The sequence below is a fragment of the Lepisma saccharinum genome, chromosome 15 (assembly GCF_977018435.1).
Source record: "Lepisma saccharinum chromosome 15, izLepSacc3.1, whole genome shotgun sequence".
Taxonomy (NCBI): Eukaryota; Metazoa; Arthropoda; class Insecta; order Zygentoma; family Lepismatidae; genus Lepisma; species Lepisma saccharinum.
In genome coordinates this window covers 42475032-42492899 of record NC_139243.1, presented here as the reverse complement: position 1 = coordinate 42492899, position 17868 = coordinate 42475032, and the positions used below count along the sequence as shown (strand labels likewise).

Genomic DNA, 17868 nt, shown 5'->3' with positions numbered 1-17868 from the left:
TGCTGCCTTAACTTCTGTTTGTAGGGATGACAATAGAGGTCCATAGAAGTTTGTTACCATTGATATAATGTGTTGGATCTGTGACCTAGTTAAATCTGCTCTTGCATACAACTGTGAAATGAATGTTACACATTCCAACTGAATGTTTTCCCCAAATAAGTTATCATCAATTAATTGAAGGTGTGTATCTATACCCTGATCATTAGTTGGTTCACTGCTTTCAAATTCAACAGGCACATCAGAACTTGCAGTATTTTCAATATCAGAACTTGCAGTAATTTCAATATCACAACCTGCATGATGTGTTCTCCTGTGGTGTTTCCTAAATGATTTTATGCCAATGAAGTCTCGTAAACAACCATCATCACGACATTTGAATACACCATTTGAAGATATCATGTGCTGAAATTTTAAGTGCAATATTAGTGCTGAAAAATTTGGATAATGGTTGTTACAAATATAACACAACACCATTTCGTACTATATGGTAAAACACACAAATCTGAATTTGTTACATATGACAACAGTCTACCCTTACATCTAGGTTTAGGCTTAATATATTTCACTATATTACTAACATTGCAAGTAAGTTCTCATTAAAAAAGAGCATTCATAACAAGAAATCACAATCCAATGAGGTCAATCAGTAAAGTGTTCACCGACATAATGTGCTTGTCAGATTTTGTAGAAATGTTGTACACACATTTTTGAAGCAGAAGCCACAAGTGTTCTCCCTCTCTTGGGTATTCGGCATTCAGAGTGAAGAAACTCTTGAAGCAGATGTCTACTGCCTTCAGCACGCTATCAAACAAGTACCAAGTACTATTGATTATTGCATATGAAGCAGTAATGCTTCTCAAAGAAGGTCCCACCAAAATCACAAGCGGTTGTCTTGTGAGACCATATGAGGCCAATTTCCTATTCTTGTCTTCAATGAATTGCTCAACATCTCCAATTCCCTACAAATTAAATTTTTTTTTGGCAAATTAATACAGCTGGGAGGATCAACACAAGTAAAAGAAAACAAAATTATTGCTTAAACATAATTCCCTTGGCTTTCAAGTTATGAAATGAATTATTGAAAATATTAATTATGCAAGTTAACAACAAATACACTCTGCATACCTAATGATCCACCTAAAATACTACCTGCATCTGTTTCCATAAGCATAGCATAAGCTTGGTAAGTATATTTTGAAATATCAGAGATAAAGTTATAAATACATACATAAACATATATAAACTTGTAAAGCAGGCTTAATATGAGACATTTGCATTAAACAGCTTGGTACATTAACTATCCTAAAACTTTTTAACATGCCTCAATATCTCCAATTTACCATATATTATTAAAAAATCCAAATGCTGAAATTTGAAATATTTACAATAACAAAATCTACATGTATTTATTCTTGATGTCATATTTACTTAATATATCTGCAATTCAAACATGGCCTGAAATAATTAGTTTATAAGTTATTAAGCCTTAATAGTTACCTTTATGTGACAGACAAAGCTATCCTGAGACTCCTTCACAGTTGGTTTCCAAGTTTTCTTATGCCTTATCTGGGTAGTTGAACGGCACAACTGACTCAGCAAAATCAGTATTATAGCTGCTTTAGTATCTGAAAAAATATTGTTGGCATTACAATTTATCCTATTGACAGAGGTTATTTTTCTCATCCATTGCTGTACGTGGCAAATACTTCTTTTAAAAAAAGAAAATAATTTTCGAGTTTGAAAGAAAAAATCTGCAGTGCAAGTTGAGTGCAAATTATTTGATTCTTGGTGTTTTCAAGTGACAATCAACAATTAATATGTACATTGAAGGAAAGTTACAAGAGGCTACATTATCAAAATATGTCCACATATTACACACTGGTTGCTATAACTTTCATATGATATAATCTCCATGAATGAAGGGGAACTAAGTATTTGATGAAAGTTAATATTTAAGCCTAAAATAAATTTTAAAAATCTACATTGCATAATAGCAAGGAAAATAAATCATGAAGTTATTACCTCTTGTAGCAGATTCATCGTCTAAGACACTTAAAAGTTCTACTGATGCATCATCTTTGAGCCTGTCAACCATTAAGTTTGTCAGCTTCTTAGATATAGACTCCCATTCTGCAAATAATGGTCTGTGATTGGGAAAAATTCTCTTGAAGTCTAGATCAATCTGTGAAAATTAAAAAACATTAATACAATGTCTCATCTTCATACAAAGTCTTATCTACCTATCTAAAGTCACTATTTGTGCTCTCTTTATGCACAGGTAGGCTAATCAGAGCTGGACCTACAGTTTAATGCAGAATCTGAACTACCCAAACACACTGTAGCAGAGTTCATTAACATGTGACAATATAGTTTGTCCCCCCCCCCCTCTTTAATGGCTGCTGTAGTTTGATAGAGAGGATCTCCGAGTATAAACATTGTGTTGTGAAAAGGGCGTTGAAGTGGCAAAACATTTGCGTAAAAGAGTCACAGCAAAGTGTAATCTAAATGTACAGGGTTTGACATGGTGTAAATTTAAGTTAGGTATCCTCTGAAAGGAAGTGTTTTTATGTGACCAATTTTTTTTTTGGAGTTTTCACATTCTTACGTTAGTCGTTTACATACCATTGACTGCATATGCTTTCTCGAAATGCCCCATGAAATGAATGACATAAGTGCACTTCATAAATGTGATTGAGACAAATGTCACCCCTTCCCATCCCTTAAAAAGGCAAGGAATATGATCTCTACAGCGTAGCCATGGTGCTAGAAGTTCACTTTGAATCAGCAGCCACCAACAATTCAACTAATGAAAGAACAATGATGTCTGAGATATGCTTACCAGTGTGTAGCCTAGAGGTTGTTTCAATGCTGGCCACAATGATAACACTTCCTGTACAGTTTTACTCTCTTGCCTGGAACGAAATTTGAATGTCTTCTTCCAGTGTTCAATCACATCATTCCATGGCTCAACATTGTATTGAAGCCATGCTTTGCTGTCAGTGTTTTCATCATAATCTGGAAGGTAATGGAAATATACACAATATTGAGGTTAACAACAAACTCTAGAAGTTACTAGAATAGTACACAAGATTGATTGATTTGGTGTTTTAAGTCCACTTTATGCACAGTAAGGATAACTGGGACTGAACCTACAGTTTAAAGTGGGATCCGAACCACCATGAGCCTCCACCGGGTACCGAACCCGGTACAATAGTGCACAAGAATAAGCCTACCATAAAAAAACTGTAATACTGACATTCACATAATTTAAGAACTTCTACAGTGGCATTTACAGTATATTCAATTATCCAGCTTACCTGTCAAACCATCTTCCACAGAACTGGTGTCCGGTATATGTTGGTTACGCTGTCTCACAGCACCTATTACACCACTTCTACGTAATGTTCTCCTGGTATTTCGGTATCGATCCACAAGTTTTCCTTTCGAAATTTTCTGATCTGGTCCTTGAGCCTTTGGTTCTATGTAATAAATTTCCTGCAAAACATTTAAGTTCTGTCAAACACACAAGTTAACTAGAATCAATAAATATGAACATTGAATGTCTAAAACAATTTTGTGAAAATATATTAAGATGTATAATGTCTTATACATCTATACATATCTAATAGACATTAGTTTGGCTTAAGTTCAAAGAAACCTCACTATGCTAGTTCAATTAGACATATGTACATAGTGACTAAGTACAACATGTTATTTTTTATTTAAAAAAATAAAAATACTTTTAACAGCACTAGAATGGTTCAGTCAGATTGGAATTATACTTGAATAAACAAACAAAACATATTTGTACCTTAGTCACTCAAAATCAGCCTTTACTTACAATTCAGTAGCATTTCATATACAAAAAAGTAATCTCATTTAATCTAGCAACGTAAAGATTTAACTTCATCCTGTGTCTTACCTTTTGCTCTGTTGGAAAAACCTCTGTAATTTTGATACTCAAATCCAGGAATACCTCGTTCGATAAATGGGTATTTATTTGTAGGAAATGGTCGACAATCAGTGACACTAGTTGTCGCCTATTTTGTGCACTCAGGCGACCATTCTTCTGGTAATCGATAAGAATTTTTTTCCCATGCAGTTTCTCATTCAGAAATTCTTCCAATATCTGCAACATGGAAAAGCACCATATTAGTGAGTCATTTGTAGGTTTGTTTGTGGGAGGAGAGCATGCAAGCATTGTCATCTTCAAGATCTTGAACTATTCACAGTAACACACACACACACAGAGAGAGAGAGAGAGAGAGAGAGAGAGAGAGAGAGAGAGAGAGAGAGAGAGAGAGAGAGAGAGAGAGAGTGAGAGAGATAGACAGATTGAGATTTTCCTGAATGTGAAACTTTAGTCTGCACATGCATGTAACCTAAGAAGTTTCCCCAATATTCACATACGAAGATTACATAATTAAATTTTGGGCATAAAACTTACAAAGTCTGATAACTTCATTATTTTACAGAGCGGCTGTTGTGCATCATCATTAATGTTCAAAACAGTAGGTTGCCTTTTTCTGCATGGTTCAGATACTTCTTCCTTCTGTAAGGAATTATCATTATCTGAAGTAATTTCTAGTGGATCATGCTCGAGATTTATGTTTGAGTCTGTAAAGGACACTGAGCCATCATCCATCACACTGCATGTTACATAATTATCTATTCCTCTGAATTCTCTCCACTTTGTAAGAAACTTTGCTCTTGTTCCAATTTTGGGGATTAACTTGCCAATCAACTCTTCTGTGAGGACATTAAATGCCTCATCATCAATTTCTTCTTCTGAAATTAAAAAAAAAAATTCAAAAATAGGTCTACATTACACTGGTGTGTTAATAACTATTGAAGTATCATTTACCAACAGGTTTGAAGTGTAAGTTCAAATGTGCAAAAATATTTTAGCTATTTTAAGTAAATTGTCTCTTGCAGTTAGTTAATTTTATGTCGGAAACTATTTTTTCCAGGAATTTTACTTTCGACCCTCACATTTTACTGAGACAAAACTATCCATTATTAGTTTTGGTTCTTGCACTCGGTGAATAGTATGAAAATTTTAATAAAATTAACCCATGGCACAACAGACCATAAGGACCTATGCCTACATACATACTGTTGGCTTTACTCCCACCTGTCGAGGTAAAGTTTCTTTCACCAGGTTACATTATTCATTTGTAATTCCCCAGTTTCCTAATGACACACAGACAGAAACCTCAAGAGAAAAGTTATGCTTTAAACCAGGATTCGAACCTGCATGCATCTCATAGCTGGAGCCCAAAGCATGACACCTTAGACCTCACGAATATGGTGCAGGACATGAATATTGCAATATTTTGAACAAAGTCTTATTTGGAAAGTTAATTAATTCACAGAAATATATTACTGTACAAACATGCAAGTTCTCTGATTATGCGTAACAGCAAATTATAAATTTCAACGCAAATATTATGGAATATCTTAAATTACAGGAAAACTTATTTAGAGGGTAAATATAGTTGCTACAAGAAAAGGGTATCTTAAGTCCTATCTTTTCCTTTAAGGAATAATTCATTCCCTGTAAATTTATTTTGTTATTAGTTCCATGTGACACCACATGGAATCGCTCTACAGTGCAAATAATCACTTCTGTATATATTATGCAAATTAAGGAATGATTGCTGCGTGATGGCTATGCACACCTATATATAACATTCCTATTGTGATTTGGACAAGTATAGAGCTATGAACAAGTTAAATATGTGTAGAACATTGCAATTTACATATTATTGCTTTTCAAATTTCTTAATTAAAAATGTGCATGTACTCAGCTCTGTTCTCAACATATTTTCTGATGCAGGGAGGAATTTTGTCTACTTTTAGAAAATAAAATTTCATTTCAGAAAGGCAAGTACTTTACCAGATGGTTAGAATAGCAGAAAGAGTTTCCGCAGGAAAATTATTTTCATCACATAGTTACTTCATTCACTGCCATGGATCTACACAGAACCTTAAGTAATAATTATTTCAATTAGGTTGAGAGATTCTTGAACCTGCCTAACCTACATACCATATTTATTTTTGCCTGAAATTATTTTTTAAGAGATGCATAGAATTTGACTGCTTAATCTAACAACCAGTGCAAATTAAGATGAAATATAATCTGAGAGTTTAGCCAGTCTCACTTGCTCACTTGCCGATCCACCTCAGACTGGAAACTATCATAAAATATTTTTACGCCCTCAGTTCGCAAAGGCAGCAAGAGGGGGGAAGGGGAGGGGGTCCTCACATGATCCTTAAAACAATGGCAACTGAACAAACTATATACCACTGCACAAGTTTAGATGCTAATAACTGTTGAATAAAGTGAAAAGTAATGTTTTCTCCAAAACTAATAAGAGAATAATGTTGGCTCTGTTGAAAAATGCTGCACATGTAGTTCGTAGCAGTCAATGAGTGCATAATATTTCAAGTTGATGTACCACTGATAGCAGTTAACGGACACACTAGTATAAAGTTTCAGTACTCTTACATTACAACAGAGGCTGCATATTCTAATGAATTCCTTCTCCATACAGTTTTGAAATATATTCCCCAATATGGACTAGTCAAATTAATTACATGAACTTCACAACAATATTCAAAATGCAGAAACTCATTCTGTTACGAAAATGTATATCTCAGAAATGAACACAAGTAAGTACCTCATCAGATTGTTAGAATAGCAGAAACTGTTTTTGCAGGAAAATTATTTTCATCATGTAGTTACATGCTATTTCTCTCACTACCATGGATCTATAAGTTAAATTATTTACACAGAACCTTAAGTGTGTGGTTTAACAATTCAACGATCCTTAAGTAAGGAAGCTAGAAGGAAGGAAGTGAGGACAGACCTAAGTGCCTTGTGAGACTTGCATTAACCTTTGTACAAAAATAAATCCCCACTCACAGACAAATGGAGAAAACATAATTACTAATCCAGTGAGAGACTCCAGAATTTTACACTTAAAGTGATTTAGAAAATTAATGCGTAAGTCAACTTTGAATATGCAATCACAGTTGATTTGTGGTTGTATTTTTCACCAGAAATTCCACAATCATATGTGCAAAAGGTTTAAATCTAGATGCTTTTATTTTCAGAATTTCAAACCATGCTCTTTTGGAACTATATTATGATTCATGTTAAAGAATACTGGGTTCTGCACAATACTCTTTGCTTGAGATGCATTTTTGTTAAAAAAACAAACGACAATTTGTACTGCTACTGCAAGTGTCACATGACATACGATTGAAGGGGTACGTTAATAATTCTGGTTTAGGGCTGTTAGCATTAAAATTACTTCTGTAAATACTTCCAACATGTGACAATGCAATTCCTGGTTTCAGCACTATCTGCTCTTCTCATCACCTGATGAAGGTAGTTGTGGTCAATATTAACAAAAAATCTCATACAAGGCAATCTGTATCTCATTTAAAAATGAACGTTTTCATTCACCAGGTGGTGAGAAGAACAGAAATCAGTGCTTGCATCAATGTATGTACTCAGGTTCTTAAATAAAAATTTCACACATTCTCAAAAACTTTCATTAAATCACTCAAAAGAGACAGTAAAATATTATTAAAATAAAATGTCAATGTAATTATTTAGGCCTTGACTATTTTCACCAGATGGTGAGAATAGCATTATGACTATCTTCACTAGGTGGTGAAAATAGCATGTGGGTCTATTTTCACAAGGGAATGAGAACAGCGTATGTGGCTATATTAACCAGGAAAATAATTACCTGAATCATACCACAATATTGTCCTATCTCATTTTACTATATTCATTTGCAGTGTTGATAACTTACTGCTAAAAAGGTATTTTAAATTAAAAATGGGTGTTGCTACTACTGTGACCACGTAGTGAGAATAGCAGAAAGTGCTGAAGACCGGGAATTACATGATCACATGATGGGAAGTATTTACAGAAGTAATTTGAATGCTAATATCACTAAACCTGACCTGCCTAACCTAACAATGAAAGCATTTAGGAATGTAATATCCTTCATACTCATGTGACATATTGGCAGCACCAGTCCATCATGTGGTATTTTCCCAACTCCATGTCAAACAAAAGAAAATATTTGTCTCCTGCATGAAAATAATTGCACACAGACGTAAGCTTCGTACACAAGTATTTATCTAAGTAATTCTAATGCTAATAGCACTATTCCTTACCTGCCTAACCTAACAATGAAAGCATTTAAAACGTAATACCCCCTCACCCTCATGTGACACATTGGCAGCACCAGTCCATTGTGCGGTATTTTCCCAACTCCATGGCATACAGAAAAAAAATACTTATCTACTGCACGAAAATAATTGCACACATACGTAAGCTTCGTACACAAGTATTGGAACGACTTGAGATGACCGGACCCCTCTCCGATTTTCTTCATATTTGGGATACTCACTAATTGAGGCTTCCTAATCACGAATCTGAAGTTAAAATTTGTCGGAAACATCTAGAAATTGCAAAATAAGCTAAAATAAGGAGTTAGTTTTCGGAATGGAAACTGTCGATTTTCGTGATTTTATTTGTTTCACAACCAAATTCCTGATACTATCACAACACCAAATTTTAACTATGTTTGCCTAACCTAACCGAAACTAACCTAACCACGCGCCAATGGTTCAGTAAGTATGAGCAGTACTATAAAAATCGGAGAGCGGTCCGGTTGCGAAAATTGATTTGCTTATTTTGCAATTTCTAGACGTTTCCGACAAATTTTAACTTTAGATTCATGATTAGGATGCCTCAATTAATGAGTATGTCAAATATGAAGAAAATCGGAGAGGGGTCCGGTCATCTCAAGTCATACCCAAGTAATTTTAATGCTAATAGCACTAAACCTGACCTGCCTAACCTAACAATGAAAGCAATTGGGAACATAATAGCCCCTCATACTCATGTGACATATTGGCAGCACCAGTCCATTGTGTGGTATTTTCCCAACTCCATGGCATGCAGAAAAAAAAGTACTTTGTTTCCTGCACGAAAATAATTGCACACAGACGTAAGCTTTGTACACATCAGCAACCAAAGAATACACACATCGATGTAGCAGGCCACGCCAGGTTGTAGATCATGCACATAGTTTAAAATCTTGTGAAAATAACTCAAAAGGTAGCTTCACCACCTGGTGAAAATAGTCACTCAGAATTATTAACACAGAGTAACAGGCTTCATCAGGTGGTAAAACTACATTTTGTTCTATTTTCAGAAAGTCACATTATTTTTCATGTCTACCTTGTATGAAATTTCTCTTTTGGTACCTCTACCAAAAAAATAATCCATTAGCACCTTTCTAAAAAAATAATGAGTGGGAAATTTCTGTAGTTGAGTATGTTAGTCAGGTTTCAATAGCTCTCTCATATTAATCTTGATTTTTACATTTTCCAGCTAGTTACTTAACTTTGAAATCAATTGATTGAGTGAAATATTAGCCATAATTTAGTAAAAGTTCCTTACTTTACATAATATTCTGCAGAAATGCTTTTTTCATTTACAGGCTGCAGCACCGTAACATGTCCAAGAATTTCAATTTTCACCAATACTAATTTTGAATGGTAAATTATCACACAACACATACAGTTTCAACTAAAAATTTATTAATTGAAACTTGCTGTGTAATCATCATTTTTGATAATATTAAAGACTACAAAAAAAAAAAAGATTTAAGGCACGTGCTACATGCAGTATCCCCTCGTGGTGAAATAAAATCTCATGAAAGTAACACATTTTCTTCAAATAAACTGTTCTAATTTTCTGTAATTTGCATTTGGATGGAAGTTGCAGAAAACTTAAATTGCAAAGATAGAAGTCTAGACCTAGGGGCACTTTAAACCATGTGGCAACTATCTTGCAATAGTACAAACACGCATGCTGCACACAAACAAAATAATCTATCTCGAAATTTGCTCTCTATCATAATAATTTTATGCCAGATGCATATTGGTGTAAATGCTTGAGAATACTAAATAATAATAATAATAATAAAATCGCCTTTATTGGAGCGGGCGTGTTTCGGCCTCTAGGGCCGTTCTTACAACATAGCCTTGTTTGAAAAAGACGCCATCTTCATAAATATTAGATACATTGTGAACTCGTGGATGATGATAACATTAATTTTGATCACATAAAGCCAAATATGTAAATGCTTTCACACTAGATGGAGTACATTTCCTGGTATAGGTGTACAGCACATAATGGCTATGAACTTGCCTAAATAAGGTTATGTGAATACGAAAAAGTGCTACTTTCGTTAGGTGGATGAAAATTACAAATAACTGTGCATATATACATAAATATATATTCAACTCGCTCTACTATAATGAACGTAGTTAATACTCAGAAGTTCCTTTTTGGCCAACCACTACCACCACGTGGCAACGAAGAAAAGAAAAAAGAAAAGAAATATAATTAGCCTGAAACTTGAATTTTACCTTAAATTATTAATATAATTATTCACTTACCTCGGAAAATCTCGATAAGTGGAGCCAAGCCCCAACTTTCTAATCTCGACTTCACAACATCATCCATTATGAGGGGGAAAAATATTTCTTCTGTTCCGTGGTCCGTATTTTCAGTCCGACGAGCTCGACCACCAAAATCCTAAAGAAATGACCTAGCCTAGACAAAGACTGTCTTTGCCTTGTGGTCACTCGCACTCGTGTTTTGCGCATGCGCTGAGAACAGTCCTGACGCACAAAATTCACTGAAATTCTTGCTGAAATTCACCGTGCGATCGTTCAGATACAGCGGTTTGTGTTTTTGAACGTGCGTACGCCATAACAGACGTATACTTTTAGCGTGTGCGTAATGGTAAATGTTATCTAGTTATTGTAAATTTAACCAAACGTTTTGTTTCTCTTCACTTAAATGTGTATAATTTTGTTTACGAGTACCATATTTCGTCTAACCAAATTTTTTTGTATTCTTAAACAAAATGCTTTAGTAATTACAAGTAACATTTGGTTATCGGAAACAAAAAGCATAACCAAACAACTCAACCAAACTTTTTTGGTAATTCCAAACAAACCAGTTTTTTCTGTGTTCCCTCAGTTCTTTTTGAAAATCGAACTCTTTGTTTTGGGAGACACTCTCTTGGTGCCATTTGATAAGCTCTTCCCGATCATCGGGGTTTCGACTGTCAGGATCAAAATATTCAAGATCCGGGAACGCACCTACATAGTCTTTGTGGTCAGGCGTGTTAAAGAGATATGGAAACTCGCCCTTTTTAATGCTTGTTTTCAAGCCAAGTGTTTTGGGGGTTTTCGATAATTTGACCCCTAAAAATAAGTAAGTATCTCTGAAAGTAATTTTTGGTGTAGCTTTCATCTCGACAATCTGATGTCCCTGTGTTATAACTCAGGGAATTATTTTCTGTTTCTCGAGCAAAGCTCTAGCCGCAAATATATTGTCGAATTTCGACCCGTTATGAGAGAAAACAACTATTTTCTGAAACTTTTCTCTCGGTTGTAAAACATATTCAATAAATCCCTCCATAGTGTTAAATTCATGGATACGTTGCTTGCATTCTGAACCGACTGTAATGTCCTCGGAATCCTTACAAACATGACACCTTTGCATCGCTATGACCTTGTTGACCACATGCTCACGCTCTCCCTTTTCATTGGGAGGTTGAAGCATTGTCTCCACATTATATACGATATGAAGATATTTCTCAATATGTTTTTAGTCTTCCTTTTGGACAAATATAGAAGCAAGAGACTGGTTAGTTATAATTCTCTCCTTACATTTCGTTTACAATTTTTTTCTCTTTGTTAAAGAACAAAAAAGAGACGACATTGGTTATACATTACAGCTTTGCTGTTAGATTTAGACGTCGTGTCCGGCCAAGGGCTGTTAAATCGCCAATCATTCTTGTGTTCACGGATGATTTAATGTTAGTTTGAGAAGTTAGATTCATCCCTTAGTTTTAGAGGAAGTTGAAGAGGCATGATCTTATTTTTCAACATTGGGGGTGGGGGACGACGACAAGATTATCTCGCTCTTAGCTTCTTATAATATTTCTCTCATATTTGAAACATATGATCGATTGTTACTGACCTAAAAAGACTGTAAATTTGAGATGCATCGTTGCAACAAGGCACCCCCCCACCCACACATATATATACAGGGTGACTTGTAATTAGATGTATTCCCTAAAAGGAGTTAAAGTAGAGGGAATTTGCAATAAATTTGACTATATGATACCCCGTCCGAAAATTAGTAGTTTTCGAGATAATCAAATTTCTATTGTTTTTTTTTTTTTTAAAAAAATGACAATTTTCCACATAAGAAGATGAATTTCTTCATAAGAAGAAACTGCTCATTGTATGGCACATATTTCAGCGTTTTCTGATACCTAACAAATAAGTGGTTCGTTGAAAAAAAAAGGTTTTTCCCAAATAACAATCACATGTAAGCAACGGGTGGGTCTAAATTTACAAGGGGTGATATAAAATACACTCTTAGTTTACTAGGCAACGTATTATTAACAAAAATGGTATGACATGAAGGGTAAAAATTACTTAAATTACTTCCTTGAGTCATCAGCTATCCAACAAGGTACAAATGTTGCTAACATTCACATTTGTGTATAAGAAATAACACTTGATTCATTTTCATGTGAATGGAATCAATGAACATTACAATTAAAGAACAGTACACGTATTGCTCAAAGTGGGCACCTTCGTTACGAATGCAGGCACGGACGTTTTTACGGACATTTGGTCTTGTAACTCGTGATGTGATGGTGTCCTTGATGTGTTGACCAGCTGTTAAGATCCTCTCCCTGAGCTCTTCTTGCGAGTTTACCGGTGTGTTGTAAACTAAGTCTTTCATGTGGCTCCAAATGTAAAAGTAGCAAGGCGTCAAATCGATCGGGGGATCGAGCTGGGCAGTCATCATGCTGGTAAATTATGTCACGTCTTGTAGCTAGAGGCACAACAACATTGCCATCCCGTTCCTCAAAAAATGTTCATAAGTGATGCCATTTAAGATTCGGGGCAGGAAAAATGGCTCGATCAAATGATTGTACATGACGCAAATCCATACTTCTACCTGGGCGTACGACAGTGGCTGGATAAAAATTACCCAGAGAAATGGATTGGCCGAGGCGGCCCTATTCCCTGGGGCTCGATCCTCCGATTTGTCGCCTTGCGACTTCTTAATTTGGGGCCACATGAAAGACTTAGTTTACAACACACCGGTAAACTCGCAAGATTAGCTCACGGAGAGGAACTTAACAGCTGGTCAACACATCAAGGATACCACCACATCACGAGTTACGAGACCAAATGTCCGTGAAAACGTCCATGCCTGCATTCGTAACGAAGGTGCCCACTTTGAGCAATACGTGTACTGTTCTTTAATTGTAATGTTCATTGATTCCATTCACATGAAAATGAATCAAGTGTTATTTCTTATACACAAATGTGAATGTTAGCAACATTTGTACCTTGTTGGATAGCTGATGACTCAAGGAAGTAATTTAAGTAATTTTTACCCTTCATGTCATACCATTTTTGTTAATAATACGTTGCCTAGTAAACTAAGAGTGTATTTTATATCACCCCTTGTAAATTTAGACCCACCTGTTGCTTACATGTGATTGTTATTTGGGAAAAAACTTTTTTTTTCAACGAACCACTTATTTGTTAGCTATCAGAAAACGCTGAAATATGTGACATACAATGAGTAATTTTTTCTCAATTCATCTTTTTATGTGGAAAATTGTCATTTTTTAAAAAAAAAAACAATAGAAATTCGATTATCTCGAAAACTACTAACTTTCGGACGGGGTATCATATAGTCAAATTTATTGCAAATTGCCTCTACTTTAACCCACATATCAAATTACAGGTCACCCTGTATATATATAATATCCTTTGTTATTTTAAATTATAATTATACAAGTATCTGTATCAGCATCGGTATCGGTGGGTATCGGTGAAAGTATCGGTATCGGTATCGGTTCAAAGTGGTATCGGCTCAGCCCTAATAATTTGTAAAATATAGCAAGCCATTGTGCAAGAAATAAATATGGATGGACGCAAATAAAATGTCGGTGCTTTCTACTGAGGGAGAGGGGGCAAACCACAATCGTACCTAGGGCACCAAAATATTCCAGGGCTACGGGGCTGGTAAGCAATTGGAAAATATGCTGGCTTTGTACTCGATGGCATTCTTCTCAAAGAGTAGAGTAGAAACTGAAAGATCAAAGAGACATACACCTCCCTCTCGAGCTTAAACACTGAAGAGGGAAGAGGAGATTGTGGAGTCTCTGTGCCTTACAGTCTGAGGCCTGCCTGGTTTGTAAAGTACTTGCACTGAAGTTCTGAGCTCAAAGTAAGCTAGAACGTACTGCAATCAAGGAAATGCATATTTTGTGCGAGAGCCCTAGTCCGAGTCCTTCTCGATTTCGTGAGTGTAATTTTCAGAGTAGAAATGAAATGAAGAAACCTGTTGATTTAAATAAGGAATTATTTCTTACGTTAAAAGGCAATCTATATGAAAAATTAAAAATTCATTCGATTTTTAAATTAATGTTGTTATCACTTAAGTAAAGCTCAAAAAAATAATAAGTGTGCCTGTACTTTTTACATTTTTTTAAACTTTGCACTACTACAACAACATTTGTCTTCATTCCAAGTTGTATGTAGATAGTCCAGTTACGGGATTACCAGCTTGTTTACAAGATATTCGGTAGGGCCACAACTTTAAAGGAGGACTCAGGAAATAGATGTCTGCACTTTGCCTCGAGAAACTCTGGAGCAAGCAAAGAAAAACCTGTTCACTGTTGAAGTAGGAGTCTGTGAGGGTTCCACCAATGAATGGTGAGATGGAAGTGACTGCATGGGGGGAAATCGTGGCTACAACTATCAGTCATTTGCAGCATCTCGTACAGCTTGGCCACGTCCCTCGCTTTTTCTCCTTCTTTACTGTTATGCGTGGAATTGGCCACAGATTCCTGAGACAAGGTGTAGGAGAAGGTATATTCTCGTCGCGTACAGAAGGATATACGTGGATCATCTGAAACTGGGAGAAAGTATCCAGAAATACAATAAAAAGGGAGAAAACGTTCATTCAGCATGAATGAATGGAAGGGGGCCACGTTATTGGGAGAAGTTTTTCCTAAATGTCGCAGTAGGTGTAAAAAGTGACCGGTTGAAATATCTTCGCTCTTTTATGCAAATGGGGGCCTGAAAGAACGATGTCTCTATGTACAGTTGGATGCGTAATTATTGCATTAAGAAATGTCCTATTCCATTTTCATTGTTTCTTTTTGTTCTTTTATTGTATCCTAAGCTTATTTAAGGAGGTTGTTAACATTTTGTTTGGTGTTTTGTTTCAATTTTTGAATGTAAAACAGAGATGGTGATGGACATATTGCTTGGTGCTACGTATGCATCCCACTATATCAGAAATAATTGAACTGGCGGGGGATTCAATTGCGTTCGGCTATCATCGTTTACTTCAATGTACCAGATATTCAATCGCCGCTTGATGTACGATACAAAATAGTCAAGCGGTCTTCCGGCGCTGTACCGGCCTTTCTGGCAGTGACCCGCTGTTGCAGCGATTACCACCCCTTTCGCAGAATTCCCCAGAGATATGTTTTAACTTTTGTAATCCCCATTTAGAGCATCGGATTTTTTCAGTGGCGTAGTGTCTTTGGTTCCTTATTGTTTTCCACAGGTTTCATAGTTTCTTTCAAGGTAGTACTCATTTTCTTTTCACCGTGTTTCATGGTGTTGTTCATAACGAGTTCACTCACAAAATATTTGGTCATTTTTTAAATACTATGTTTTTGCTAAGGGATTGAAGTCTCTGCATTGAAAGAAGGGTGAAAATATGCTCAGTGCTGTTGCATTCATTGTAATGTTCCACAAAAACAAACAGTAGCAACCATTTAGTTTCTAATCAAGGACCCTTCAAACATTCTTTCCCACTACCATACGTTCAATATTGCCTCCTTATCAGGTCTTCTTCATTTAATTAAAACAAAAAAATATCTCACCTAAGCAAAGTTTTCGGAGAAATGGCATGTCCCGTCTTGCCGAATCCCCTTTCGCCGATTATTCTGAGCCGAGGGAATTTTTCCTCTGCTGGGAAATTTCAGGAACTAAACAGGAAAAATATATTTCAACCAAGTCAAAAAAACTCATACATTTTCATTGACGATGAAAGTGAATGTATACTAGATCTAAATAATCGGATATCAAAAACTCGTTGTAAATGTAAATGTTTATTTAATTGTTTTCAAAGAGTACTGACGCTAAATTTCTTGTGGTACATTCAACCTTTAACATAACATTTTTTTCTTTCCAACTCTTAATCTTTTCTGAGAAGAATGTCAGCAATGAATCTGCTAATTTGATTAATTACTTCTGCTAATTCATCTCACTTTTGTATCGTAAATTGTTATCGCCTCGTGTAATTCAAGGTCTAAATTTGAAAAATATTTTCTGCTGCTGGTGTTATTTGAATGTGAAATTGCGTTGGCTTACTACGAAAGTGGAAAGGTTTTAAAAACAAATTATCGAAAATAAAATATTTGCAAAATACCTGAAGGTAAAATTGACGAAGAAGCAGATAAGTTGAGAACATCATGCAATATTGAGTTGAATAATGCATACTCATAATATTTATTTTTGTTTTAATTAAATTAATAAGACTTGATGAAGAGGCAATATTGCACTCAGGATATTCTCACCCTTCTTTGAATGCAGATACTTCAATACCTTAGCAAAAACATAGTATTTAAAAAATGACCAAATATTTTGGGGGTGAACTCGTTATGAACAACACCATGAAACACGGTGAATAGAAAATGAGTACTACCTTGAAGGAAACTATGATTGACTGATTGATTTAGTTTATTTTACTAGGGATTTGTGCCTCTTGGCTAATTTGCGAAGATGGGGATGAGGGCTGAAATGATGAAATTGATGAATGGACGTGCCCAAACGTCCAGGCCCGAGCGGGATTCCAACCCGGGACCCTTGGCGTCGCACCGCGATATGATAACCACTTTTTTTTTCATACAGTAATTTTACAGTTTTTGAATAACAATAATTCTTTCTACTTTAACATTCAATCAGCACCTTTAAAAAATGTGTGAATAATATTTTTATTATATCTTGAGACACTTTATGATATTCCTGTTTAACATGTATTAAAAATTGATCATGAAAATTATATTCCTTTATATATGGAGACAAACAATATATAATTTGGTACATGGAAAATACGAAAACGTAGGTAACATAATGTTATGCACAGTAAACGCATTGGGATGGGTGCGACAATTTTTTCCTAATAACACACACAGATATTTCCATGTTTCACGTGTCCGTATGCATTCACTTAGCCAGTGTGAAATCGAACCATTTTGTTTACACCTACAACATAGTGGGTCTTGTAAAACTTTTAATTTATGTAATTTCTGTTCCGTCACCACTATGTCCTGTACCACACAGTACCAAGCAGATTTTACCAAGGGCGATAAATGTGGTGCTTGAACATTGTTCCATATCTTGTGCCAGTGATGGGTAGGTTGTTTAATCATTATCTTGCAGCTAGGCAGTGTTGCCAAGCAACGTGACTTGTATAATTGAAATACTTTTGGTATTTCAAGAGTTTTCGCTGAAAGTAGTATATAACAAATTTCGAACACTGATTTTTGTAAATATTTATAATGCGGTGGCACCGTGGCTATAGCGATTGGAGACTGCAGTGGTATGGTGTCCAAAACTGGTATGGTGTCCGTTAAACTGTCCGGGAAGTTTACTATCATTGACACATCTGCTTGTACGCGGAGAGCTTGGCTCTTTAAC

At 35.5% G+C, this 17868-nt stretch overlaps 1 protein-coding gene across 1 annotated transcript; it reads right to left on the bottom strand.

Moving 5' to 3' along the window:
• Positions 1-496: 496 nt before the first annotated feature.
• LOC145999691 (uncharacterized) lies at positions 497-11015 on the bottom strand. The gene is made up of 8 exons (XM_083136908.1): positions 10498-11015; positions 4448-4788; positions 3923-4129; positions 3318-3495; positions 2840-3015; positions 2023-2182; positions 1498-1625; positions 497-959 (listed from the first exon to the last, which is right to left on the bottom strand). Exons 1-8 carry the CDS (start codon positions 10562-10564, stop codon positions 624-626), a joined length of 1593 nt encoding a protein of 530 aa, XP_082993034.1. The 5' UTR covers positions 10565-11015; the 3' UTR covers positions 497-623.
• Between the last annotated feature and the right edge of the window lie 6853 nt (positions 11016-17868).

Excerpts from the sequence above, each read along its gene's own strand:
- LOC145999691 (XM_083136908.1), bottom strand. The coding sequence starts at position 10,564 with ATGGATGATGTTGTGAAGTCGAGATTAGAAAGTTGGGGCTTGGCTCCA. Across the intron at positions 4,789-10,497 it reads ACTTATCGAGATTTTCCGAG|AAGAAGAAATTGATGATGAG; the intron begins GTAAGTGAATAA and ends TTTTAATTTCAG. Across the intron at positions 3,496-3,922 it reads TTTTTCCAACAGAGCAAAAG|GAAATTTATTACATAGAACC; the intron begins GTAAGACACAGG and ends AATGTTTTGCAG.